At 47.5% G+C, this 27849-nt stretch overlaps 1 protein-coding gene across 1 annotated transcript in view; it reads right to left on the bottom strand.

The window, feature by feature from the left end:
• BAZ1B (bromodomain adjacent to zinc finger domain 1B) overlaps positions 1-26654 on the bottom strand; it is a 49028-nt gene extending 22374 nt beyond the window's left edge. The window contains exons 1-10 of the mRNA XM_057406496.1: positions 26485-26654; positions 19559-19675; positions 17340-17484; positions 16279-16477; positions 11617-11738; positions 10654-10851; positions 7628-9323; positions 3208-3346; positions 2042-2172; positions 417-528 (exon numbers count right to left, since the gene is read on the bottom strand). Coding sequence (XP_057262479.1) covers positions 417-528; positions 2042-2172; positions 3208-3346; positions 7628-9323; positions 10654-10851; positions 11617-11738; positions 16279-16477; positions 17340-17484; positions 19559-19675; positions 26485-26597 — 2972 coding nt within the window. The 5' untranslated portion in view covers positions 26598-26654. The remainder of the gene's footprint in view (positions 1-416; positions 529-2041; positions 2173-3207; positions 3347-7627; positions 9324-10653; positions 10852-11616; positions 11739-16278; positions 16478-17339; positions 17485-19558; positions 19676-26484) is intronic.
• Positions 26655-27849: the final 1195 nt, after the last annotated feature.

Raw genomic sequence — 27849 nt, 5'->3', positions numbered from 1 at the left:
AGAAAACCCAGATACACTTTGCTAGGCCACTGCTTCCCTCCTCTGTCCTGGGTGTTTTGGTTTTGTTCACTTCCCAATACTGAAAGAAGCACACAACAATTCTTTAAATTAATACTTCTCCTGAATAGAAACTATTTTAAAAGCAATATATCTAAATAGCCTTTTACCAGCTTAATTCATACTGGCTCCGACTGATGAGATTGATTATAACAGTTCCACTGGCTCTTGGGACTGGCTGCCCTATTAACCACTCTCGACTAGTGGTAATACCAGTAACAGCCTGGGGAGCTGCTGAAGTGACCCAGCTGTTGAGTATTGGAAGAGTGGCGGTATAGAGTGGGGTCTATCAAAAGAAATGGGTCTTGTTTCCTTGTCTCTGCCCTGTGAGTCCCTGGCAGCTACCAAAGCTGTGTTACCATAAGTTCTGTCCCTGCTTGGGCACAGTGGTCTCCGCGGGCAGGTCTGTAGCGTGCAAGGGCCTGTGCACTTTGCTCACTCTGCCATCCGCAGCTGTGCTCTTCCGCTTGTCTGCAAGAGAAAAAACACAAACTTGAGTGGCTTCTTCTCCTTCCCCCCCAGCAACCATGTGCGTTCTGCACAAACTAACCTACCTCCACGGCAGGGTTTTCACACAGCATCTACGTGTCTGGGAGGGAAAACTAATCCAGTATTACCTCACGGTATATGCATTTACAGACATTAACAGAAAATTGTAACAGAATCTCAAAGAAAATACTGCATCTAAAAGCACACACATGAAATTCAGAAAAGCGTTCCTGCTATTTTAGACACATAAAACTGGTTTTGCTTTTTAGCTATACACTGACAAAATACATTTAGAACTGAGTTATAAACAACATGTATTTGTGTTTCAGAGCATCTTAGGTAACAACCTGACACGAATATTATCCTTTGCTTAGTTAAGCCTTTGCTTGTTAAGCTTTAAAAGGAACATGCTGAAATCCTGCACAGTAGCTGGGTAAATACTCAGGCAGCAGGTAAGAAATGGAAGCAGGCTGGTGTATGGGGGCAGTGTTGGTCTATAGCTGAAAGAGTTCACATAAGAAATTCCACCCATCTGGGACCACTGAGTGGTACCACCTCCAACTTGACAACCCACAGACAGCTAGGTTTGTCACTGTAGGTTTGTCCTGACCCATTCTTCTGTAGATACCTACTCTGCCAATGTCCAAAGCACTACTGCTGGAGCTCTGATATAACCCAATGCACCCATCACATGCAGTGTCACTGCAGGTGGACTCAGTGCCAGCTTATGATGCTTCAAAAGCAAGAAGCGAGCAGGACTGAAACTACACTGGAGTCAGATTACAGCATGCTCTTCCGTACCAAGAACTATTTCCACAGGAAAGTGTTGTTCCCCCCCCCCAGGTCGATTTTTGTGCATGCCCAAGCTCTGCCTGCAAGGCTCCACCTCAGAGGCTCCAAGCACAACTACAGAAGGAGCACCAGAACTTCAGCCACCTGCTGCATCTCACCTGCACATTCAGTACAAGGGGAACAGCAGGCTGAGAGGACATGTGCAAGAGGACTGTTTGCCCAAATGGTCTCCATCAGCAAAGCTATCGCTTTGTAGGAGATACCTACAGCTCGACACTATTTCACAGGTTAATCTGGGGCTCTTCGCACTGGTGGGACATTAGCACAATGATGGATGCCCTCACACCCTGCAACACAAGAGTGATCACCTGCAAAAGAAGTTTGGCACACTGCAACTCAGCAGGTTCAGAGTAAATGAGAGGGATTAGTCCACAACTGACATCAACCTCACTGCTTTTAAGAGAGGTGGTTGTATCCCGTGGCCCTTATGTGGTACACTGTGGGCAGTCCCAAGACCTGCAGCAGCAGGACAGAGCATCATGAGCAGACTCTTGTGTATAGGCTTCTAGGGTTTAAAGAAGGCTTAAATCAGAGCATCCCCATGAAAACACTCAGACTAGACAGTTTTTTCACATCCACAAATCCATTCAGACAGTCTGACAGCAACAAAGGAAGCACCTACAGAGAGGCAAGCTGATCTTACCTCCTGGGCTGTAGTCCTTTTTAAAATCTTCTTTTTTCTGATGGGGAAGGATGAATCTGTAGTCTATACTGTCATGTACCCAGCCCTTCTCAATGAACAAGCCAGGAACCTCATCCGAAAACAGCCAGTACCTGTAGGAAACACACATGTTAACATGTCCTGTCTCCTCTCCTGGCTAGGTACATACATCTGCTTTTATTGGCATAGAAAAGCATCTATGTACTTGAGTCAAAGACTGGATGCATGTATATCTTTATATTAGCGCAGCTGAGAAGCATGGAACACTTTCATTAGAATCCATTCTAAGAGCATTCTTGCACAACAAACATGAAAAACAAGATAGTAATTTGGTTATTGAACAATCACAGAATCATAGGATAGTTCAGGTTGGAAAGGACCTTAAGGCTCATCCAGTTCCAACCCCTGCCATGGCCAGGGACACCTTCCACTGGAGCAGCTTGCTCCAAGCCCCTGTGTCCAACCTGGCCTTGAGCACTGCCAGGGATGGGGCAGCCACAGCTTCTCTGGGCACCCTGTGCCAGCGCCTCAGCACCCTCACAGGGAAGAGCTTCTGCCTAAGAGCTCATCTCAGTCTCCCCTCGGGTAGGTTAAAGCCATTCCCCTTGCCTGTCCCTACAGGCCCTTGTCCAAAGCCCCTCTCCAGGTTTCCTGGAGCCCCTTTAGGCACTGGAGCTGCTCTAAGGTCTCCTCTTAAGGTACCTTCTCTTCTCCAGGCTGATCCAGGACAGCTCTCTCAGCCTGGCTCCAGAGCAGAGCTGCTCCAGCCCGCGCAGCATCTCCATGGCCTCCTCTGGACTCACTCCAACAGCTCCACGTCCCTCTTGTGCTGTTGTCCCACACATGCTCTCTTGAGCTCTATCAGGACTGCACGGGGGTCTCACCAGAGGGGCAGAATCCTGCCTGTCACACCCCTTTTAGTGCAAGCAAGCCAGAGCTCCACTAGGTGGACCCTGACCCCCACAGGAAGCCCTCAACAAGCTGCCAGTGCAATCCAGTGAAGGCTGTTACACCCCATATACACAAAGTTGTCCCTTCTGCTCTCCTGCATGGTTCTATACACAGGGAGCTCTCAACACCCTTATCAACCACGGGGGCTCCTGTCACAGAGGGCAGACCTGGCAGCTGGGGATCTTCTCCTTTCCCACCTGTTATGATTGCGATCAGTGCCCACCGGGGTCCTGCGCATTACCAGCTTCGCTTTGGCAATCCCATCCTGGAACGTTTTCTCAGCTGCAGCTTTATGCTTCCGGATTCTTTCTTCCTCTGCTTCTCTCTCCATCCTCACTGTTGGAATTAGTACAGAGAAGTAGTAACTTTCTTCTACTGTATCCAGACATCAATACTCTCTTTTATTTGACCACACAATGGGGGTAAACCCAATAAATTATTGGTGACTTTGGTTAATATTCTTTCAGCATAGGCACTCACCCATCAATCTTGCTTTCCACCCACCATTCTAGAAAAAGAAATCAAGACTTAAAGTCAAGCTATAAGGATTAACTGGGCTGAGAAAAGTGGAAAGTCTGGATAAAACATGCTCATTATCATTCCTCATTCTATATCAACAGTGGCATCCACTGCTGCACAATCCCATGTAACAACTGGGCCAATGATCTTTACCTTCAGCACAAAATACAACAAGGGCTGCCCAAGGAGTCCAAGGGTTGGCAGTGGTGCAGCTGTCACATCGGAGGCCAGCTTGGCTCTTGATGTCCAGACTTCTACAGCCACAGCTACAGGGACCGCTGCCCCCACAACCTCACCTACTGGAGCACCAGACCTGGCTGTCTCGCAATAGCAACCATATTACAGCTCCTCACACCTTATGCTTTCCCTCAGTCTATAATTCGAAGAACATGAAAATAGAAACCTTAGGTTTCCAACTCATGACAGTATTGGGATTTCAGTAGCTGTCAATATCCACACCTGCTGACAAAAAAGAACGGAAAGAAAAACATGAAGTGGCCTAAATTCTGGCATCACAGGGTCCTGAGCCTGGTCACAGGGTCTTACAGAACAAAACACGTCCTTTCACATCTTTAGGTAAGGAGCAAGCTTCTGCCAAGAGAAGGAACTCTAAGGTCAGCAGGATTTACAGTTCTCATGATGGTTCAAGAGTCTCTCTCCACTTCTGCCTGCCTGAAGAATAGATGTACTTTCACCAGGACAAAAAGGAACAAAACATCCCACTGAGTCACATTGGTTCTCCAGAGCCTGATTTCAGCCTGACAAAGACATCACCCCTCCATAACTTGTGCAAAAGGCTGTGGGCAACATTCCTGTGTCCTGAGAAAATGCAGATTAAAAAACCCAAAAGGAATGAAGAAATGAAGACTTCAGAGGTCAAAGCAAGTGTATGGAGGTTGTACACTGGCTGCTGGCCAAGGGAGAAAGCCAGCTTCTTGCTAGGACTTCTCCAGGGCTACTACCTACTCTCTCACAGCCATTTTCTGTATCCAGGCAGGTTTGGTAACAGTTGACCAACAAACACCCGGTAAGTCTCTGAAGTCCTGCCACTGTCATCAAGCCTGACGGATAAGAGGAGACATGCTGAGAAACATACCCATGCATTTGTTACACCAACTCGCTCTATCAGCTTTTATATAACAACACACCAACAATATACCAACTTACTCTAACTGCAGCATGGCAAAACCATCCTGTGAATCTACGCCTGCCAGACACAAGCAGCTGCACAACACACATCACAGAATCCTAGAATGGTTTGGGTTGGAAGGGACCTTAAAGCTCATTCAGTTCCAAACCCTGCCATGGGCAGGGACAACTTCACTGGTGCAGGTTGCTCCAAGCCCCATCCAACCTGAGCCAGTGCCTCACCACCCTCATAGTATGTCTGTAAACATCAACTCCTCCCTAAACCTTATGACTGCTTCCCTATCTTGAAGTCCTGAAATCAGAATAAGGCACAACAGTCACTCTCACGGTACCAAATGTTTTGTGTCAGCTAAATCTGAGTCTCACAAACCTCACGAGACCCAGACTACAGGAAGTACCATTCTCACCTTCCACTAGAAGGAGATGGAAGCAATAGGATTTCTCCAAGAACCCCTGGACACCTTCTCAAGACTTGCTGCTGTGCCTGATGCTAGCACAAGGGACACCTCCCTCCTCCGCAGAACCTTCCCCTCAAGAGCCAAGACTATAACCAAAACCAGCCATGCTGCCAGCAAACTCCTCTATGCTTACAACCTGGGATACCCTGGGCACTATGAGACAGGTATTTTTTTCTATCTAACCCAGCAACATGCATCATCAAGTGCCAGAATAAAGAAGAGACAAGGAAAGAACAGAAACACGTATTTATTTATATGCCAAAACTATTCAATCAAAATGACACCAACTAGACACCAAACACCACGTTAGACATCAAACTAGTGGTTTCCTCCCTGCACCTCACTTTCAGTTGAGATGGCAAGCTACTCTCAGTTGGTACTTTGGTCTAGCAGGCTTCATTAGCTGCATAAGCTTCCAGCTTTGCTCACCTCCAACTGACTGTACAGGAGCTGTTGCTTCATGGGGTGATAAGGCAAAGAACAATTAGTGCTGCAGTAACAAAGAAATGAAAGCAACTTTTCACTATCAAGAAAATACAGATATTAATGATGTTATTTCAACAGGAAGTTCTATAGTGATTTCTTTTGAAGTCAAGAAAGAACAAAAAAGGCCCACTTATGCTTTCTTACACTGGGCTCTTTTTTGAGCTGAGACTAGAGAGGCAGCACTGGCCTCAATCGTGATAGGTTTTAACTAGAAAGAGGTTGGTGCTCCCTGTGTTACAGATGCTACCAGAGCAGTGGAAAAGAAACCTCTGACTGTGAGATACATATCTCTAGATATGTGAAGAGCAGCTGATGACAAAACACCTATTGTGCATTGGTCCATATATATGTATATGAATATAGAACCACTGCACAATAGGTGTTTTCTCAGCAACTCCTTCTACTTCCCCCAGAGACACTAACATTAATAAAACCAAATGTAACTGAAGTGCTGTGAAAGCCAGTACACTGAAAGAGCCTGCAGAGAGCCTGGGCAGCAGCAGGAGCACCCTGATGCAGCTCTCACTGTGGTTACAAGTACTTTTCACATCCTGAAGCCACACCAGCCCCCGGGCCTGAAGTGCTGAGCAGGCTACCCGTGAGCTGCTAACCCTGCAGCCCTAACTGGTGCCTACCAACACTAACCACAATCATTACTCCAAAAGGCTACCTCTGGGCCTGAAGCAACTACTTATTGGGTAAAAGCAGCACTGGATACCTGAAATGTTGGGGTTTGCTTTGTGGAAAGGAAGCAAGATGAATTCAAACCATAACGAAAGGCTTAATCCTTCCTTCCCTGCCAGAGGGACAGAGTTTTCCTTGTGGAGTGAATGAATGAATTAAATGAATGAAGAATGCATTAAACTTCCTCAGCCACAAGTCAAATTATCCTTATCTCCATCAATGTAATCTTGCTTTTCCTCACATATAACTAGCACAAAGCATCAAGTGAGAGCTACAAGAAATATCCAAAGGAGCAATGTCCAAAATGTATCAAGTTTTGCAGTAAAATCTTATCATGAATTTGAACTTGTGGTCAAGCAAGTGGAACCCTACAAAACCTGGGGCTGCGGCCCTTCAGCTACAGGCTGTAGCTCGTTGGCATTTTGTTTTTCTGGAGAAGCAGGACAGCACCCCAGATCTTCAGCGGTTTATTGGCACTTCTGAGACTCACAGTTCTTAAAAGAAGGTCTGAAAAATCTATTTACTGCCAGTAAATAGAGTGAGGCCAGTGCCCTTCCTGAGAAGCCTCAGGGTATTACATGCTATTCACCTATTCCTGGTCTCTAGAACACACTCCCAGATCCCAGCCAAGGCACAGAAATCATGCTCCATGTGGGACTGTTTCAGAAGGGAACTAACAACCCAGATGAGCTAGGCTGTCCAGTACCCATGTCTGCAACCAAAAAGATCCCTGACGTGTAATTCCAGAGTATTCCGCTCTTCTTACTCCACTGTAGCAAAAGGCACTACTTCCCCAGAGGCATATGGAGTCTGGCACTGAAGCTTGTGTTTTAGAGGTCGAGCAGGCAGCTTGTACAACTCCATAACTACTTAAAATGAGAAACTGTAAACTGAAATGTGTTGCCTAAGTCCTTATCTGGGAGGTGGGCTGCTAGCACCAGCTTGACAATGCATGGCAGCATGACCAGCAGCAGCTGCAGGAAATAGGTTTTAGACAGGAAGTATCCCCTATGTACATAAAAGTCAGAAGATATCTGGATGTAGACCAATACTTATTGTTGGTTTCTGTTCTTCAATCCTCCTGGGCCTGACAGAACTAGAAAGAGACTAAACACTGCTCTAGAAGCAGTTACTGCTTTTTGTGAACACTCCAAATTTTGAACTGCAATAGGAACCACAGCAGCTGAATCACAATTCTCCAATGAGGAAATCCCTTAAAAGCAGGTAATACTTTTGAGAACAGGCTATCGATTTTGCCATTAACTTATTCACCTCTACTCCACAACACACAAGTGCTCTAATCTCCTGGTATTTTTCTTACCTCTCATTTGTATTTCTTGTTGCTCCCTCTCTTTCTTGGCTTGGATGGCAAGAAGGCGCCTGCTCTTCACAGCACTGATCATATCATCAGCTTCTATTTCAACCCTGTGCTCTATTTTCATCATCTCATTTTTTTTCTTTTCATTTCTTCCCATCATGTTCTCATCTTTCCCATTCTCCTTGTTCTTGGCCACCATTTCTTTTCGCTTCTGTTTTTCTGCTCTCTTCTTGTCATTTTCCTCCTTCAGGATAGCAAGGCGCTCCTTCCACAGCTCAGCCGATGTCTGCTGCTTGGCCTCCACGTGGTCCTGCACCGAGTATGTCATTAGAATCCGGTGGCACAGGGCTCCAAGTATCTGTAATTTCTCTTCAGGAGTCAGCTCAAAGAACTCAGATGTCTCCAGTTTCTCCAGAAACTCATCCTGTACTTCATTATCTTCAAAAGCTGCTGAATCCTTGCTTTCATCTATGTTATCCGAGACCTCACTTTCCTCTTGCACATCTGACTTGCGCAGGCATAAGCGAACCAACTCCGAAGCAGAGTGCAAAGTCAGTGGTATTTCAGAAAGCTTCATTCCCAGCTCAGCATAATCTTCAGCAATTTCATCCTGCAGCAGGGTCTGCAAGAGAATGACCAGTACTCGGTTCAAATACAGGAAGCCTCCCTTTTCTGCACAAAGCGCTTCCATCAGGGAAACCGCTGTGATGGGATATTGAGCATCCGGCATCAATAACCCTGAGTAACAGCTCAGGAACTCCACTACCATGGCAACATCCCCAAAGAGCGTATTAGGAAGTCCTTCTGGAGTATCAACCAGTTTAAAAGTAGGCAAGCTCTTCCCTTTCAGATCTTGGTCCTCGTATCTTTTCTGTTTTTCCAGTTTTTCCTTCATCTCCTTCTCCTTTCTCTCCTTTGCTCTCTCCTTCAGTTTCTCTTTCAGCTTTTCCCTTTTCTTCTTCATGTACTCCTTTCGCTGCTCTTCGGTCATGGTGGCCCATTTCTTCCTGTGCTCTAGAAGCTCATAGCGTTTCTGTACTAAGCCTCGCAAGTCCTCCGGGAGACGGGCACGATCCTCATTGGAGAGTAACCGAGCTGTTTTGGAGATGATGCAAGAAAGAGCACTTTTTTTGTCTTCCCGGTCTTTGTTTTCTTTGTAATAGGCAATAAGATGGAGTGCTGCAGGAGGCAGATGTTTCTGCGGTTTGCTGGAAGATCTAGGGGTGCCTCCTGAATTCCTGGGAGCCCTGGACACCTTAGTGGTACCTTTAGCCATGTCCAGTAGTGTCATTTGTTTCATTTTCATCTTAGGGGTCTTCAAGCCTTTCCTTGGAGACTTTGATTTCCCTGATGACTTCTGCCCATTCAGAACCCTTTTGCCTCTTTGCTTTTTGTCCAAGGATTTGTTGCTGCCCTTTCCCAGTCGGCTCCTCTTTGGAATGTGAAAGTTAGAACCAAGTTTAGCCGGTGACACAATTTTCATCACTTCTTCCAGCTCCTCTTTAGGAGATTTTGAATTCTTAGAGTTTTTCACCTTCAGTGGAGAGCCAATAATAGATTTCTCCAAATGCACATGGCACCACAGAGTAGGACTCAGTGGCTGGCTCAGGGATGATCCATCAGCTTTGGACTTCTTAGAAGGCTTTCTGTCAGGTGATCGAGAGCTCTTCCTCTTGGTTGAGGGGTTGAGAGTCATATACTAAAAGAAAGAATTCATTTATATTAACATTTAAAGGTAACTAAAAGTATCCTTTCCTGTCAACTACTTTTGCCTATTTTCACTTTTCATGTACTTTTCCAATGAACAGGGGGTACACAGCACATGAAGGGTAACAGGCTTCTGCAATAGCTTTCAACATTCTGCACTGCAGTCACTATGTTGGTTTGGGAGTCATCAGCTCACTCTGGAAAGCTCACATTTAACTTTAGAAACTGAAACACTACGAAGAGTTTTTAAACATTCCCAACTACATTACCGAAAACCTGAACAAGTTGTGGGGAGGGGTTTGCCTGGAAAATGCTGCCATTCATTGCAGAAACAAATCCTCTGATGAGAGACCTCATCATGAACCACAGGGGGGTTCAGCCCCGGATCCCACCCTGCTCACTGCCCAGAGGAAAACCAAAGGAGCATCTATGGGAGCCAGGGGTTCAGAGGCTGGTTTCTGAACTGCCTGAAAGCACCCAGAATGAAGGGGGGGGGTGGGGGGGGGTGGGGTGGGGTGCAGGATTTGGTTCTGGGGAAGGATTCTGTTCTGAAGCAATGCAACTGAACAGTGACTGGTTTTAAGCTGCTGAGATCACCTACCTGACAGGGCACTTTTAGCACAGAGCAGTTTAACCCAGAGCCAAAGAGACCGATTTCAGAACTCCCTCAGCATCTCAATTTCAGTTTCAGAATGCACCCAGAATACTAACATATTTCAAGAGGCAAAAAATAAAACACACGGATATAACCTTTACAGGCTAAAAATCTGAGATTCCTTAGCAGTAAAACACCCCCACTGTAATAAGCACAGCAAAAGGCTGTTTCAGAACAGACATACAGAAACGCGATCAAGTTAGGACTGCCATAGGAACACTCAGATTTTCTTACTCAGGGATGGTCACTCTTGAAGGCTTTGTTTAAGAGCCCTCATTAGCTACCAGAGGAGTTTTTACTGAAGACCGCACAATCACTAAATCCGGTGTCTGCATTAACTTCATTCCACAAAAATTGTTTTGAATTCTTTGCTAAAGACAATTACCTCAGCCAAAAGCATCCAGCATCAATATGAATCATAATGACAAATTTACAAATATTAGACCTAAAACTTATACTGGAGGGGAGCCAAGAAAAGAAAGTTCCACCTTCAGCTGTGTCACCTCTCAAAGGGTCAGCCTGCAAGAGTGGACCTTCCTGCTCTGCAGCTCACTAAGCTGATGTAAGCTTTGGAGCTTACCCAACTGCCACATGAAGTCTCCGCCAAGACTGTCTAACAGTGGGGAAAGGGTGAGAAAGCAAAGGAGGTACTTTTAAGAGCTCTTACCTTATGTGGGTCAAGCAAGAAGTCACTAAATTTACTGGGGAGAGCGTATTTCTTCACTAACTCATCCTCCACGACCCACGGAGCGTTCTCACACGTGCCAGCCCGGAGGGCGTTATGTCTGATGAAGTATCTTAGGATCTCCTTGTTGGGAGGACGCTCCGTGCGGACTAAACTATCTGCTGGTACGTTGCTGATGATCTTGGAGATAACAAACAGACTGTTAACACTTAACTTCTAACCACATTATAAATACGTATCACGTGGCTGAAAGGAGGCAGGACTATTGCAGTGCTTCATGCCCACACACTTCTCACTCCTTAAAGCTCTTGTGAAGGCTCAAACCAAAGAGAAATTTCAGAACTGACATGCACAACAGAGACTGGCAGGAGACTGTTAGCCAAAAGAGTAAAATATATTAGTTTATGTTGCAAATTTCTTGCCAAAGCTTCACCTCTGACCTTCCTCTGGCTGTGCTTGCTTCTAACTTAAAAGATTTTACATGTTAACATTCATTTTGTTTTGACTTTTTTTTTCCTGAGACCAGAGGTGTGAGTGGTGCTGTACTCTGTGAGGGATGCTCACTAAATTGAGGTCAGCTCTGCCTTCCATGTTAAATTAGCAAGCAGATGACAGAAAGCACCCAGCACTGCTGCAGCTACATGGAGCTTCCCAAAGCACAGCTACCTACAACTCTCAGAGGTGCTCAGTTAGAACAAGAGCAGCCTCTGCTGGTCTAACTGACCAAATTCCATTAACTGCCTCACCAGTTCACAGCAAGCCCTCTAAGGCTATTGGCAGCACCACGACTCAGTGTGTGCTACTAGGGAATTGTCAGGTGTTACCATCCACAAAACTCAATTACATGTAGAAATAGTCGACAGCCTGTTACTGTACAGACACAATGACAGTGATTAATCAAACCTGCATACTCATAATTAGAAACAATACAAACAGAGAACTCACCTTATCTTCATTTTTCAGTTTGACATCGTATTTGTGTGGAAGGAATTTAGGTGGAACCCACTTCCGCTCTTCCTTCTTCAAAGAAGTGGGAAGCTTCCGAGGAGACCTACGCGCTCGGTCATCTGGTAAAGCAAGGGAAGAGATTCAGTGCCTTAGTATTGGAGGAAAAAATAAAAAAACAATCAAAATCAAAGAATCCAGAGCATCACCGGGGGGCAACCTCACCCCCCTGCACACCCAGTGTTTGGTTAAACTAGAATGTCATGAAAAAGTCTCAAATCAGGTTTTAGAATTCCAGCCTGGTTTGGGTTGGCAGGGACCTTAAAGCTCATCCAGTTCCAGTCCCCTGCCATGGGCAGGGACACCTTCCACTAGAGCAGCTTGCTCCAAGCCCCTGTGTCCAGCCTGCCCTTGAACACTGCCAGGCATGGGGCAGCCACAGCTTCTCTGGGCACCCTGTGCCAGCACCTCAGCACCCTCACAGGAAGAACTTGTGCCTAAGAGCTCATCTCGGGCTCCCCTCAGATTTTGTAAATTTGAGGTTTTAAAAGTATCCTAAAGATGCAGACTGCAGAGTCCCTGCACAGCTCCAAAGGAAGAGGTAAAACCTATCTTTAAGGAGTACGAAGGACCACTTGGAGTATTTAAACCCATCTCTCTACAGCTGGTAAGCTGCAAGTACCTAGGGAGAAAATGGCAGAAAGGGAGAAAATGTCTATAAAACTCATTAAGGGGAGAGAGGTTTCATAACCTAACCTAACCACAAACCTGTCCAGGGAGCTGCTGCTGAGTCCTACCAGCCTCTGCCATGCCATACTGGAAATAACCCTACTGCAGGAATTACTGGCTCTAAATTAAAGTAACTTTTAAAAACATTTAACTTCGGTGGCCATGAAAAGTTTTCCAGTTCTGAGCCCCATGTGTACAGGCTCATTTAGCTTGAAATTTTAAGCATACTCATACAACCAGTCTCCTTCTTGTCAAGAGAGATGTAACTGAAGGACATCACCTCACCAGCTGGTGTTCAGTCTATTATTTCTATATTCAGGTTGCAAACATTAATCATTTCAGAGAAAAATCCAAGCTTACTGAAGGAAACAATCCCCAAACGTTTCTCTGTTTGTGGCTATGACACAAAGAGAACACTAAAGCAAGCATGAGAGATGAGAACAATTATCTACTAAGTACATGCAGAATATAAGTAGATGGTAGACCAAAGTCAGGCTTTAAAATAAATAAATAAAAAATTGTCACATTCTAGGCCTGACAGCACTTGAGCTTCAGCAGCATTATAGCTTTCATAGTATAAAAGCAAGTTCTGCCCCCTGCCTTCCAGAATCAGTCACCTCAGTTAAGAAGCAGATGACAGATGTTACATAAATGTGCAGGTACTTTCCCCATTAGTGTTGCATTTCAGATAATGCAAAGTGGAACTCTCTGCTACAAGCATCACTCATTTTGGAAGTCTTCCCACTCATTATAGCAGTTTTTCTTTAAGATACCCCTCTAGATTTTCTAACAGTGATAGTACACATGAAAGGAGATGAATTTTCTCATCACAAGTCAGGCTGACGAGTAACTTTTACCTGCTTTGGTTCCCCATTTGTATTAAAAAATCCTGGTAAATTCACAATCACTGAACTGTATTTCTCTGCTCAACGGCACAACAGAAGTTGCATAAAGGATACCTGAAGCTCTGTCAAAGTCCTGCTTTCAGAGATCTGCCTCCATGGCTGAACCTGATCTTCACTGGATGCACATGCCACGCATAAGCAAGTTCCTGTCACAAGCCTGTGCATGACCTCTCCTGCAGTTTACTTTCCAGATTCTAGAAATAGGGGTGACATCAAGTCCCATCAAACAGCACCTGGACACTCAGAGGTGGGGAAGAAGAAACCACTGCATGCTTCTTCTGCAGTTATCTCACAAAAAATGTACTGTACTTTATTTGCTGTTGAATTCCACTGCAATAAAACTTACAGTCATTACACTATGGGAACCTCAGAGAGCACCCATGTGCTGGAGTCTCCTATTTGCCACTTATTCAGGATTTTTTCAAGGCAGTATTAACTCCAACTACAGCTCAAGCTGCAGAACCTGCCTTCAGTAGTTCATTTCTGCCCATTTCCTGGAGTTCACTCCCTAAGCAGCTGAAAATACAAAGCCACTTCAGACTGCACATATGATGCAACGAAGCTGGTATAAAGCCTTATTTTGGGCTTCTGAAGCACAGCAGACTTCTAACCAGAATGAAGAGCTGAAGCTCGCTCTCCTCCTTTTTTCTCCTCCCACAAAACCAGCCAATCTGACACCAGAGGAGCAGAAATGCTCAGGGCAGCCCTGCCCCCTTGTGTGTGCACAGGGGAACACAGCTCCTACACCCAGCCTGTGCAGCAAACTCGTGTGTGGTGACCTCAACCCCTATGACCGGCGGTCACTGCTTTTACTGACCATGTTATGACCTTTCTGGCACCCCTGATCTGAAAACACTGAGGTTCATCTTTTATGGCAAGGGCAGGACAGTCCGAGTTTAGAGACGTGACTAAACACACAGGTCAGATCATCAGCTGAGCCAGAAACTGCAAACACCACAGGAATCCCCAGTCCTGTGGGATTCTTTCCATCTCCAATCACTCTAATGGCACTGCCAGCAAGAACCCAGCTGAACACAGCTCCTCACAACAGGCACACCAACGGACAAAATACTATGGTAGAGTTAACTCCCAAGCCCCCAAATGCTGTTGTAAATTTGGTCAACAATTGTTTTTAAAGTAAAAGGTACTTCCCAGGCCTTTAATGAGCAGGTAGTACAAGAGAACAACTCAGATTAGTCCCCCCCCAAGCCCTACTGCTATTTCAAAGGATAAAACCAGATTGCTTCTGCAACATCTGTTTTTCCCCTTCCTGGTTATACAGAGGACTGCAGTGAAATCAGAGCAGCTCAGAACTTCTTCCAGCACCCATCAGCAACAGCTGACAATTATTAAGCTTGGCAGAACTTGTCTTCCACTCCTGACTTTGCTATGAGCTTGCTGGGCTATTTCTGAGTTTCCTCTTCTGCATATCAGAGAAGCTTATGTGCACCTTCCCCAGATGCAGAAGTGGCCACTGACAAATGTAAATGGTTTATTACACAAGTAATAAATTCATTAAAAGGACTGCAACCTGTTTGAAAGCAGTTTTTGAAATGTCTTCTACAGAATCTTATTATTCCATCTTTGAAAAGTTGCACAGGACATGAAGCTTTTTTCCTCTCCTCTCTCAACAGTTCCTTCTCAGAGTTATGAAAAGCCCTGGATATCCTGTGCTTGGACACCAAGTGCTTCTGCTGCAAGGAGGAACAGATACGAAAGCGGGGGATAATGTTTCAAAACATGCTTTATTCTGACCCCTCAGAAAAAAATTCATGTAGAAAAATGCAAATTTTTTTTGTCTCAGTAGCTGAAAATTGGAAAGGGGGATAAACTGAAAGAAAAAGCTTTTTTTGGTCAGCTGGGGACATGAAATGGAATTAGAGCTTTTCTCCGCACAGCAACAGGCTTCCAAACTGGAGGGTGTTTGTTCTGAGAATGATCATCATAGAATCACAGACTGGTTTGAGTTGGAAGGCACCTTAAAGTCAAGTGCAAGGTCCTACACCTGGGTCAGACCAAATCTCAGGCACAGCTACAGGTTGGGCAGAGAAGAGATTCAGAGCAGCTCTGCAGAGAAGGACTTGGGGGTGTTGGTCGATGAGAAAATGAACATGAGCCAGCTTCAGTGTGCGCTCGCAGCCCAGAAAGCCAACCGTATGCTGGGCTGCATCAAAAGGAGTGTGACCCGCAGGTCGAAGGAGGTGATCCTGGCCCTCTACTCTGCAGTCCTGCGACCCCACTTGCAGCACTATGTGCAGTTCTGGTGTCCTCAACATAAAAAGGACATGGAGCTGTTGGAACAAGTCCAGAGGAGGCCACGAGGATGATCAGGGGACTGGAGCACCTCCTGTATGAAGACAGGCTGAGGAAGTTGGGGCTGTTCAGCCTGGAGAAGAGAAGGCTGCGTGGAGACCTCATAGCAGCCTTCCAGTATCTGAAGGGGGCCTATAGGGATGCTGGGGAGGGACTCTTCATTAGGGACTGTAGTGACAGGACAAGAGCTAATGGGTTCAAACTTAAACAGTTAAAGTTTAGATGGGATATAAGGAAGAAGATCTTTACTGTTAGGGTGGTGAGGCACTGGAATGGGCTGCCCAGGGAAGTTGTGAATGCTCCATCCCTGGCGGTGTTCAAGGCCAGGTTGGACAGAACCTTCGGTGTCCTGGTTTAGTGCGAGGTGTCCCTGACCATGGCAGGGGGGTTGGAACTAGATGGTCTTAAGGTCCTTTCCAACCCTAACTATTCTATGATTCTAAAGACGACCTAGATCACCACCCTCACATAGATTTCAGTATTATACCCTAGAAGGACAGAACATTTTCTGCTTTAAACCAGGCAAGAACAGCTGAGAGCCAACAGCACTGATGCCACCAAAGCTGCACCATCATTAGCGACAACCACAGAACTTTTCAACACATAACACTGCTTAAACATCCCAGACAATGTTGACAGCCCAGACCCAGGACATACATAAGTTCAAATACTCACTTCCAGGTGCTATCTACTAGCATGCTATCTTACTACTTACTCATACTTTCCCTCCTGTTGTCATCCTCCTTCAAGATAGCTTCCTTCTGGTTGTCCTGTGCTGCCTGGCTGGAATTCTCCTTGTCACTGGATGGGGAATCACAGGCTCCATCAGATTTCTTTTCCGAGACCTCTTCATCAACCTTCTCCAGGGGATGTATTTTCACAACTTTCACAGGCAACATTTTCTCCTTACCAACCTGCAAGGCAATAGTGATGAAAACTGAACCCGAGCAAAACACATTAACTAATGAGCTTTAAACACTCCAAGGAAGGAAACATGCAGCCAGGACTACCTACAAGCTGTAATCTGGCAAAACAACTGCCATCCTTCCTGAGGAAGGATGATCCCTCTCTTGAAGCAATTACAGGGTTTCTTTCTACTACTCCTACCTGGAAGTTCTGTACAAATTGTTAAGAAAGAGAGAACTGCCAACCCTCAAGTTCTTCCAGTGTTTAATGACGCTACTTTCTCAGCCTGAGGAAGGAGTATGCCCATGGTGCAAGCTTGCTCTCTCAACAGCCCCAGTTGAGAGTATGTCCCAGACAGATTGCCAGCACTTTACACCTTTCCCTTATTTTTAACAGGTTTGAGTTTTCTCCACCATTCCCAGTTCCAGAGGGAATTTTCCAACTGTTAGGGCATAGAGACTTGCAAGCAGTTGACTTCAAGCTACATTACTATTACTCCTCCTGGGAGCACATTAGAGCGGATTATGGCAGGTGATAATTTTTAACTTCTTCTAATTATGTATTTATATGTATTTAAATATGTACAAAGACCATCACACATTTAAACAGTATAATAAACATATCTCTATTTCACTACACACACACGGATCAGTCATTTTCTTCTTGCCATCAATATAGGTCATCCACTTGCTTCTGCTTATAGAACCATTCTGCATTCAAAAGCAGGTGCTGTCACGGGGATTCTACAGAAAAGAAACTCACCATCTTTCTGACGATGTGACTAACACATCCTTCCCATCTCCTGCCTTTAGACATCCAAAACGAGCTCAGTGCGAAAAGCATGGGATAAAACAGAAAACGGATCCTTACCTCAAAGTCACACTCTTCTCCCACTGCAAATTTGGTCATGATCTCCAGCCAAGCAGCATCCACCAACTTCTCCAAAGATACAGTGTTGTGGTGGACTATTTCCAGTACCAGTTTCTCATACCAGATGGGGAACTCCTCCTTCAAGCTGAGCAAGCACAGAAGTTTTTGTTATTCCAGCAGTAAAAGCCAAACTGCAGAGCCACCTCCCATTTTGCAGTCCGGGAACATTAACAGCCAGGACAATGTTGGAGGCAGATACTGCATTAGCATGCAAACATCCTTGGGCTTTTGCTGCCCTTCCCCAGCACCTCCCCACAGTGTTAACTGGCATAACAATACAAATTGCACTCTTCCTCCCAGAAGAAACACCAGAAAGTGTTCTGGAAGAGCAGCGCTGATGGTGAATTCCTTCCTGCTGGTCACTAACTGCCTCTCTACCACGTGTTAAATATACACCAAGATCACGTAGTGTTTCTGGGGCTTGTTTAAGATTTCTGCTTCCAACCAACACCACCATGATGCTGATGAAGATCCGGCATTTCTTTCTTTCCAAACAGACTGCTAACTCAGGGAACAAGATAGAGGCAGGTTAACACAATCCAATTATCCTTCCACAGAAGGATATTTTGTGTGTTTCACCACATCATCTTCAAATGTTTTCACATAGAGAAAAGAAATGACTGTTACAAATTGACCTGACTGATTTTCTTTCTAGAAGATCAGGTCTCTGCTGACAGAAGACTATGAAATCCATTGCATAAAGCTTTCTGGCTAAAAAGTCCATTTCAAGTTACTTTAAGGAGGAACAAAATACCCTATTTTTCCACAGCCCTTTTAGCTTTCCAGGCTCCGGGATGCAGGGCTGACAATCCTCAGCTCTCTCTGCTGTTCCACAGCTGCCACTAGCAAATTTATCCCTTTAGCAAACTGCTAAACGAACTTTTTTTATTCAGACTAGTACCAGGTATTCAGCAGCCAGCAAACTGCCTGGGAAGCTTTTCATCCCATTTCAAGCGGACAAAGCTAAAAATCTCATTCCACAGCCTTTTTTTGCCCTCCATATTTAGAGAGACTATAGCTAAATTTGCTATTGAGAATCTGCCATTTATCCTTCATTTACATTTCTCTGTGCTTTCAGAAGTAGCCAACCAACCCACCACTGTTAACCAAAACTAAGTGACACCAGACCAGTAGGCTTGGTCTCAGGATTTTAAACTAATGGAGCTAGCTCTGCACCCTCCTCTTAAAGAAACACGTTCCAGAGGAAAGACTGATTACAGTAGTACTTCAACCCTCATGGGAATTAGGACTACCAGCAAGCAGGTTTCTTATTTATTGCCTTTAAGGATGCAATTAACCTCGAATGATGGGAAATTTCTCCTTAGGCTAAGGCTAATGAGTAGACTCTTCAAAGAGGCAGTAGAACATTTCATCCTTAGGCAGTACCACTGACCATCTCCCCAGTTTAAATCCAGGGAAAGGCAGTCACAGAAGTCCAAGCCACCAGTTCACCATTTGTTTGGCATCACTCCTACAACTTGGTGATCACACAGCAAGTTACAGACCTTGTTTGAGCCAAGGCCTTGCACCTTTATAGAAAATTCACTTCTATGGCATGAGTGACACTGGATCTCAACCAGGGCTTCAGGGCCGGTGCTGTGTGCTAGAAGGTAAGGTCAGGGCCATGGTAGCCACTGGAATACTGGGGGGCTGAACAGAGCAATGATTTCCACTGGTTTGCCTTTGTTCTTTATGGTTTCAAGTAGAGCAGATCCCCAAAAGAGCACTCCAAAATATTTTTTTTATTTGATTCCAACGCAGATCTGGAAACCCCAATTATAGCTGTGGCCCTGACTAATGGAATACTTTAACAGCCTCTTTCTACTGCATTTTTACTTTAGCTCCTTCAAAATTTACCCCCCCCCCCCAAAAAAAATTCCCATTACTCGAGGAACTTTAAAATATGCCAAGCACCACATGCTGAACTATTTTGGTTTAGCAATACCACAATACAGCACTAAATAAGTACATTACTCAACTGCATTAGCAATGGCATCAAATTTGGACTTAACTTGCTTTCACCTCCAGAATCTAGTTACTGCCAGTAAAAAGCTACTTACCTCACCCCCTAAGCCAGCAACCACATATCATTCCCAAGCCCACGATTCTGCCCCAGTGCCCGAAGATAGACACATACCAATTTATTCTTTGGTACTTACAGCTCAGCAACTTCCTGCTCCTCCTCCCAAGCCTCTTTGTGTGTCAGCTGGCTGCTTCCTGTGCTCTTGCACGTCCATATGCGTTCACTGTACCTCTCCAAACGTGCTTCATACTCTCTGTAGAAGTGGCAGCTCAGGAAAACAGGACTTATGCAGTGGAGAGCACGATCACAACACAGGGAAACCAAACTCCATTAAACCCTTAATACTGGACTACACCAAGGCTGAGGACTGCTATCATACAGTTTGACCCTGTGTCTACCACGGAGAAGCTGCTCACATCAGACAGGTTTTCAGACCAGGATGCCCTAAAGCTCTCAGCACTGAAATGCTCATCCTGTTCATCAAGCATACAGAAGGTAACACACTGTCGTCAGTTCAGCCTAACTGCACAAGAGGAATACACATGGCTGAATGTCCTGTGGCACTAAGTTACTTCTCAGTTTTCCAGGCTGATTGATCAGAAAAAGCACAAACAGTATCAGAGGCAGTGCAGGAGTCATGGCACCGACTGCTGCTAAATACCTCACAATAACAGGAAACTACTACTACTAATGCCTGAGGGCAGTGTTACAAACACTAGATGCAAGCTACCATTCCACCCAGCACACGAAATCCTTTGAGGAAGAAACCCAAGGGCTTTGTAACTGAAATCACATGGAAATTCACCTTTCCTTTGACTTCCAACAAGAGCAGCCTCCTGCACCAGCACAACATGAGGACCTTTCCCACCAGCTACATGACCTGCTGCCCATACCATAGCAGCCTCAAGGTTGAGTTACTCTGGCTATTCAGATTAATACCCAATTAATGCAGACAGCACTGTGAATGAAAGCAGCAGCTACTGTGCTGTAAGTGTCTGGAGCTATGCTCTGCCCATTTCACCAAAGCAGTAATTAACTGGGAGTGTAAACAGACACAAGCTACTTCATACTTTCTATGGACAGCACATGTACAGGCACAGTTACCAGAAAAAAAACAGCACTGTATAAATCCACACCAATTTACCCAGCAGCAGCCTATTCAAGTCACCATAGCTTACCAAGAGTAATTTAAGTGGAGAAATCATGGGAGAAGTAAGAGCAGCATCCTTCCCCTCTCCTGCAGTGCACTCACCAGCAGAGAAGCAGGCACGGTGCACAAAGCATGCTTGTAACAGAGCAGCAGCTCAGCCCAGCACAGCACTAGTGCTAATTAGGAGTCTTTGCATAAATGAGCAGATTGCTCCATGCTCCTGTGAAGGCAGAGCCACAGCAAACTGCTCACTGTGTCTCACATCTAGAACCATAGAATGGTTTGGGTTGGAAAGGACCTTAGGATCATCTAGTTCCACCCCCCCTGCCATGGGCAGGGACACCTCACACTAAACCATCTCACCCAAGGCTCTGTTCAACCTGGCCTTGAACACTGCCAGGGATGGAGCATTTACCACTTATCTGGGCAATCTGTGCCAGTGCCTCACCACCCTCACAGTAAAGGACTTCTTCCTTATATCCAACCTGAACTTCCCCCGTTTCAGTTTGAACCCATCACTCCTTGTCCTACCACTACAGTCCCTAATGAAGAGTCCCTCCCCAGCATCCCTATAGGCCCTCTTCAGATACTGAAAGCTGCTCTGAGGTCTCCACGCAGCTTCTCTTCTCCAGGCTGAACAGCCCCAACTTCCTCAGCCTGTCTTCATACGGGAGGTGCTCCAGCCCCCTGATCATCCTCGTGGCCTCCTCTGGACTTGTTCCAACAGCTCCATGTCCTTTTTATGTTGAGGACACCAGAACTGCACATAGTGCTGCAAGTGGGGTCGCAGGACTGCAGAGTAGAGGGCCAGGATCACCTATGTCTTTCAAGACATTAAAAAATCCCACCAAAATTAGTTGCACTAAGATTCCTATTTGGAAATTACAACTCCAACAAAGCCAATTTTCCTTGATATTTCTTCACAGCCCCACAGGAAAGCACAGTAAGGTGCAGAAGCTATACTGTGGACCTTGATATACAGGTATCTTCACAGCAACTGATGCTACACAAGACCATGAGCCAGGAGCAGACCCACCTCCAGAGGAGGCTGTACTGATGGAGCATTCCCTCACCTGGAACAGGTCTTAAAACCAAGGAGAAACCCCACAGTTCCCCAGCTTACTCTGCTTGTGGAGTGTCCTGCCCATCAGCAACCTGACAAATCATCTGTCACAAAGCCTTGAGCTCTCAGGCCAATCCTCACCCCTCCCAGAGCTTTCAAAGATGCTTAAAGTCTCCCTAGAAACACCCTAGAGGTGCTGCAGGGCAGGAAGCACATCATGGTGGTGGAGTGATGGCAAGGAGTAACCACAGCTCAGAGAGGAACCCATCTGCACAGTGCCACTGACCAGACCAGAGGTGTGTTTTTAACCAGTCTCTGTAGCAAGACTGAACGAGGAGGCAAAATAAATAAATAAAAATCCAACAAAGAAAACACCAACAAAACAGGAGTATCCCCCTGTAATTACAGCAATTAACCACTTTCATAAGGACTAAACTGCAGCCACAATGCTGCTCCTTCCTATGACTTGCCCACAAAAAGAAGAGTTAAAAGCAAATTCAATCCTCACAGCAAACAGGAGCCTAAACACACAGAAACGGTGGTCTTCAGCCTTTAGCCCCACCTCACCCCCAGGCTTCCCTTCTGCATGTCTGAGGACACCACCAATCCGGAGGGCTCACAGCTGCTGCAACACGAGTGCTGGGGGAAAGACACTTCCTCAGGGCTTGGGATGCTGCTGCCTTCACAGACTTGCAGTAGTCTTAACTACAAACAAATATTTGAGCTACGGCTGGGAAATAAAATTATGGTCTACTTCTCTTTTACCAGTTTATCAACTTTCTTCTCTCTAGACCTGTGAGGAAATCCCTTTCCTTCCAACAAGGAGAGCTAATAAATGCTGATCTCCAGCTGGAAAGGAACTGAAAGATACACTTCTTCCTAACATCACTTCCCAAACTGCCAGACGTTTCCCCTCCTTGCGCACACCTCTGAGAACAGGCTTAACCACACTATACCAGGGCTCATAGTTTTCAGATCAACACCAAACTCAAAAGCCTCAGATACAGCAACTTCCCTTGCCAGCTCAGCTCTCCTTCTCACATGCAATTCAATTCCACCTACAGCTGGTCAGCTGGTCCGGCACTGACCCTGGACACATTCCTTGCCCAAGCTCCAGAGTCATGCCTACCGTGCCCACCCTGCTCTGGGCTCTGCCATAAGCTCCCTACACCGGGTTCTGCTCCGAAACCTTGGGGAAGCACAAAGCAAGAGGCAGGATGATGCTTTTGCAAAGTTTATTCTCGCTCAAACTTTCCACTCCACATGTGCTGTTTGTCCTTTCCACTTGGACTGAAAACAAACCCCAGAATGTTCAGACTGCTCAGCAGGTCTGACTCAGTACTACGGCTGGTGTGCCACAACCAACCCATCTCCACACACATTTGGAGCTGCCATTGCCACAGAGTCCCAACACAGTAATAAATAACAAACCCTGGACACCAGCTTGTGAATGCTCCCCCAAGAGCCATCAGTAACACACGTGTTAAATTAAATAGCTGATTACCCACTGCATAACAGTTAACACATCACATCTGTTTGCATCACACTGAAGATCACTTAATGCTGAAAGGCAGAAAACAAAGAATAAAAACAAGGGACCCTTTTAGGGAAAAAATGTCATGTTTCAAAGTAAACAAGCCAACCACACACAGGCAGCTATGAAGCAGATTTGAACTGTACGTCTTCCTGGGTAACTAATCGTCTCCCAGAAATGACTGCCAACTCCAAAACAGCTTTAGAGCATCTCAATTGTTTCCACCTCACCTAAGGCAGCAAACCTACCCAGAAGGCCAGCACTGCTCTAAGACACCACTCCGGGGGGGGTGACAAAGCTCTTCTAGAAGCGCAGAGCTTTGGTGCTGTCATCTTTCAGCCAGAGTTTAACTGGCTGGTACCACAACAGCCTTGAACCTATAGGCTACATGCAGCCAAATTCCTTATGTTCTCTGTGCTGCTTATCACACAGAACACTAAAGGCAGAAGGCAAGCTTTCATCTGAGGAGGAAAGCACGACAGCTTCCCCACACAACGCCGACGGCTGAAGGAAAGCTTTGCCTGAACAGCCCCTTCTTGCTGCTCCAGGCTGGTTTGCTCTCAGAACCAAGCGTCTCCCTTGAGCTGGCAGGACTGTCTTCCAAATCACATCCAGTACAGAACACACACACTGCAGCAGCCCCACACTGTTCCACACGGAACAAATGTGGTGTCTGGCAGGCATCAGATGCTCAGTACACGTGCCACAGACAGGCTGCACAGGTGACATGAACCTGACAAGGCCATACCCTGCATGAAGCATTTGCCTGACACGTCACCTACTGCAGAGCAGGCCTACAGAGCTCCTACAAGAATGAGTCCACCTCCAGCCTCCCAGTGACCCACTCGTCCACAGCCACATAACCAACAAGGCTTGCACCGAGTCTGACCTGATAGGGCAAAGGCTCCACCAGGACACAGTGGGCTCTATACAAAATGGGTTCAGATTTTGGGGGGGATCTGGCAAAGGAAGCCACAGGAAGCTACAAAGAAATACGAAACTGAAATAAACACCTGAGCTCTCATGACCATGTTATCACAGAATCCCAGACTGGTTTGGGTTGGAAGGGCTTAAAACTCACCCAGTTCCAACCCCTGCCACGGGCAGGGACACCTTCCACTAGAGCACCTTGCTCCAAGCCCCTGGGTCCAACCTGGCCTTGAACACTGCCAGGGACGGGGCAGCCACAGCTTCTCTGGGCTCCCTGTACCAGCGCCTCAGCACCCTCACAGGGAAGAATTATCCATCGGTTCACTGCTGCTGCACATGCTCCTGGTACATGCTCACGGGGATGTATATGCAATACCCCAATCTTAATTTTTGGTTCAACCTAAACTACAGCTGCAAATCCTAACAAAAAAAAAAAAAAAAAGTCTTCAAAACTTTTAATGTCTTCCAAATCCCTCATTTGTAGCTGCAGGGTAAGGATGGGCGCATCTTTTGGGGGAAGAGCTGATCAACCACTTTTCAAGGTGGAAAATCAAATGTTCAGGAGACTGTTTTTCAAGGCCTCTGCACAATTGGCACAAGCACGGTGAGGACTCGTGTACCTCTCTGCAGGCTGTTCCCATCACCAACATTCCTTCCTCTGCGCTATCAAGGACAGACAGAAGTGACCAAAAACCCCTTCAAGTCTTCTTCAGGTAACATTTCCCTTCAACTGACTCACTTGTAATTTTCTGTTAAACCTTTTGCCTGGCATACATTATATACAGCCACCAAAGCAAGACAGAAACCCAGCATTATTTAGTTTCTCTTTTTAGCTTCACGTCTACCTACCACAATGAACTTTCTAGAACGTGCTAGGCTGCCCACCTCCTACAGCGCCCTATGAAGTACTCTCTCCAAGCAAAGAGCATCTCTCTAAAACAGCAGTGCTTGCACTGGTTCCCTCTTTCCTTCTGACCCTGCAGCTAATACAGCCCCTGCGAGATGAGAAACCACCCCTTTCTTCCCTTAATATTAATACCATGCAAGTGTCTGCAGAAATATGTCCTCCTCCACCTACTCATGGATCCACAAGAGCCATACCACCGGGCCAGCGCTCTCGGGAAGTGCCCTACAACTGCTCTGTGCTGTCCCTACCAGGCAGACAAACCTCAAAGCCACATTTTCCTTCACAAAAGTAGTAATCGGGTTTAATCTGCATCTCTTTGATCAGTGATCACTCTTCAGGGGGAAAGGCAGAGCACAGGCTTCCTCCAGGTCACACGGATGCTTAGGGTTTGCACACACCACGATAGCAGGCTTTGGAGTTACAGACAGAATGCTTTAATTTCAAATACTGCTGAAAAGCAAGTATCCAACCCTGTAACCAAGAGCATTTTATTGGGCTGAATGCACTAGCGATGCTTATCTGCATTAAGAGGTGCATTTCTTCTTCCAAAGCTCCTTAAACCTTCTTAGGGGCTTCCACCAGCTGTCGTTCATCTGAAGGAACAAGACACTATCCAGCGCAAGGCCCCGTGCAAGTTCTGGAGCCCCTTTGTCTTCTGCACCGCCAAGACCTCCGAGGTACGTCCCTATCTAGGTTCATGCATTTCTCCCGCTCCCAGTCCTTCAGATTTAGGTCCCAACACAACCCCTGACCAGGCTGCTCACACAGTGGTCTGCAGCGACCTGGACTGTGACTCTGCCTCCGCAGGTGTTCAGCGCCTGCACCGCTACCGGCCAGGCCCAAGGCTGCTTCCTGCCGCTGTCACACGCCAACCCGCGCCGAACGGCCAAGAAAGGTAGTAAGTAAAGATGGCTTTCATGCAAAAGCGGCCAAGAGGGAGAGGCTCCGTCCGGAGCGAAACCCAGGGCTCTCCACAGACGAGCTGCCCCTTTGCTGCGCCCCCTCTGTTCCTCAGGGGGGTACGGTGCCGACCCCCACCACCCGGCTGCAACCCCCGGGACCGGTTCCGGCATTAACCGCGTTAAGGAGCCCCTTCCAACTGGTGCCCGCTGCACACGCCGGAGCCTCCGCTTCCCGGCAGCCGTCACCCCTTCGCCGCTCTCCACGGCCGCCCCAGACCCCTCCGGCCCCGCTGTCCCCGCCTGGAGCCTCGTCCCGAGCCGGGGCAGAAACTTGCCACGGCACAATCGCCCCGCCGCCGCTCAGGCTCCCGCCCGCTGCCATCCCCCTGCGCTCAGCGCCCCCCGGCCCCTGGAGGACCGGGTGCGCTGCAGAGCCCGGCTCCGCACCCGGCACCGGCGGGTCCCCTCGGCCCCGGGGGCTGCCGCCGCGGCCGATGACAGCGGCGCGGCCGGAGCCCTGCAACCTCCCCCCCCGCGCCGGCCGCCCCGTCCCCGTTCCCCGCGCCGGGCGGATACTCGCGGGTGCGGAAGGCCTCCTGCGTGTGGGGGATGACGAACCGCTCCCCGGGCTCCCCCGGCGGCAGCGGCCTGGCCAGCGGGAAGGGTTTGCGGCCCAGCAGCGGCGCCATGGCGGGGCCCGGCCGCAGCCGCCGAATTCGCACGACGACCCCGGCGGCGGCGGAGCCCGGGCGGGAGGATTGGAGCCGCCACCCGCGGGGTAGTGGCTGCGGTCCGGCGGTGCGGGCAGCGGGGGCCGTCCCGTGTGCGGGCAGCGGGGGCCGCGGCTCCTCGGAGCGCTGCTGGCTGTCTCGGTGCCGGGCCGGCGCTGGCTCCGTCGCTCCGTGCCCGTCGCGGGGCGGGCGCAGGAGTCGGAGGCCCGCGCTGCTCCTGCGGAAGGAGGACAGACAGCTGCGAGTCGTGTGCGGGGGAGCCCCTTTGGTAGCGGCGCGCGTGGAGGTGATGCAGAGGGTTGACCAGTGTACAGAGGCTGTGTCCCACCAGTGTTGGTTGTGGGTCGCAGGCAGCAGCTCGGGCCCTCGCAGCCGCACAAGCCTGGTGCGGCTCCGTCTGTCCCCTTCTCGGAGACAGGAGGGCAGCTCTGTCTGTCCAAGTGAATTGTAGCGGTGCTGGATGGCTGCTGCTGCTCTGTGGTACCGGAGAGCAGCTGGGATGAGCAGCAGCAGCAGCCGTGGCAGGCTGGTTAGAGCTGGCAAGCTGTTAGGTTAGCTGGTTAGAACTGTGCGGAGTGAATGTAGCTCCGCAAAGGACCTGTGAAGTTAGACACAGCCGGGGTACGATCTGGAGTGGAGGTGTTAGATACTCCCATGATGAATCTACACTGGAAAAGCATAACTTCTGCGTAAATGTTGCAAAGTCAGTGCCAACATAGGTGTTTCCTGACTGAGCCCAAAGGCTTCTTCTAGGACTGAAGACAGTGGGAATAACAGCAAATGTCTCACGCTACGCTGCCAGCCTTCGGTGTGAGCGCACAGAGATGAACCTGCTCCCCGCTGGAGCTCCACCAGGACCTGAGGTGCAGAACTGGCACCAAGTTGCCATTCTTGGCCTGACAAAAGCCAAAAGGTTTTGCTTTTTGTTCCGCACAGGAGTGCCATGAGCGCTGTCACCTGAGGGTCACAGAGCCCATAGCGAACGTGTATCCTGAAAAGGCCCACACTTTGGTGGACTAAGAGTCCATGTGCCTTGTTGGAGCTAGTGGCACCCACTGGGGGAGGTGGGCTCTGCTCCCCTGCTCAGAGGTAACTTTATGCCAGCTCAGCAGTGTCAGCCACAAACTAGCCAGGAAAGGGGCAGAGTTTGACACGCAGAAGCATATTCAGGGTTGTCAGTGACTTGTGTTCTGGTTCTCCGTTCCTGGTG

Source organism: Pezoporus wallicus, unplaced genomic scaffold (genome assembly GCF_028554395.1).
Source record: "Pezoporus wallicus isolate ANWC-B61680 ecotype Strahan unplaced genomic scaffold, APGP_CSIRO_Pwel_v1 contig_7963, whole genome shotgun sequence".
Classification (NCBI taxonomy): domain Eukaryota; kingdom Metazoa; phylum Chordata; class Aves; order Psittaciformes; family Psittacidae; genus Pezoporus; species Pezoporus wallicus.
The sequence above is the reverse complement of the archived record's forward strand: the minus strand, read 5'-3'. Positions and strand labels throughout refer to the sequence as shown.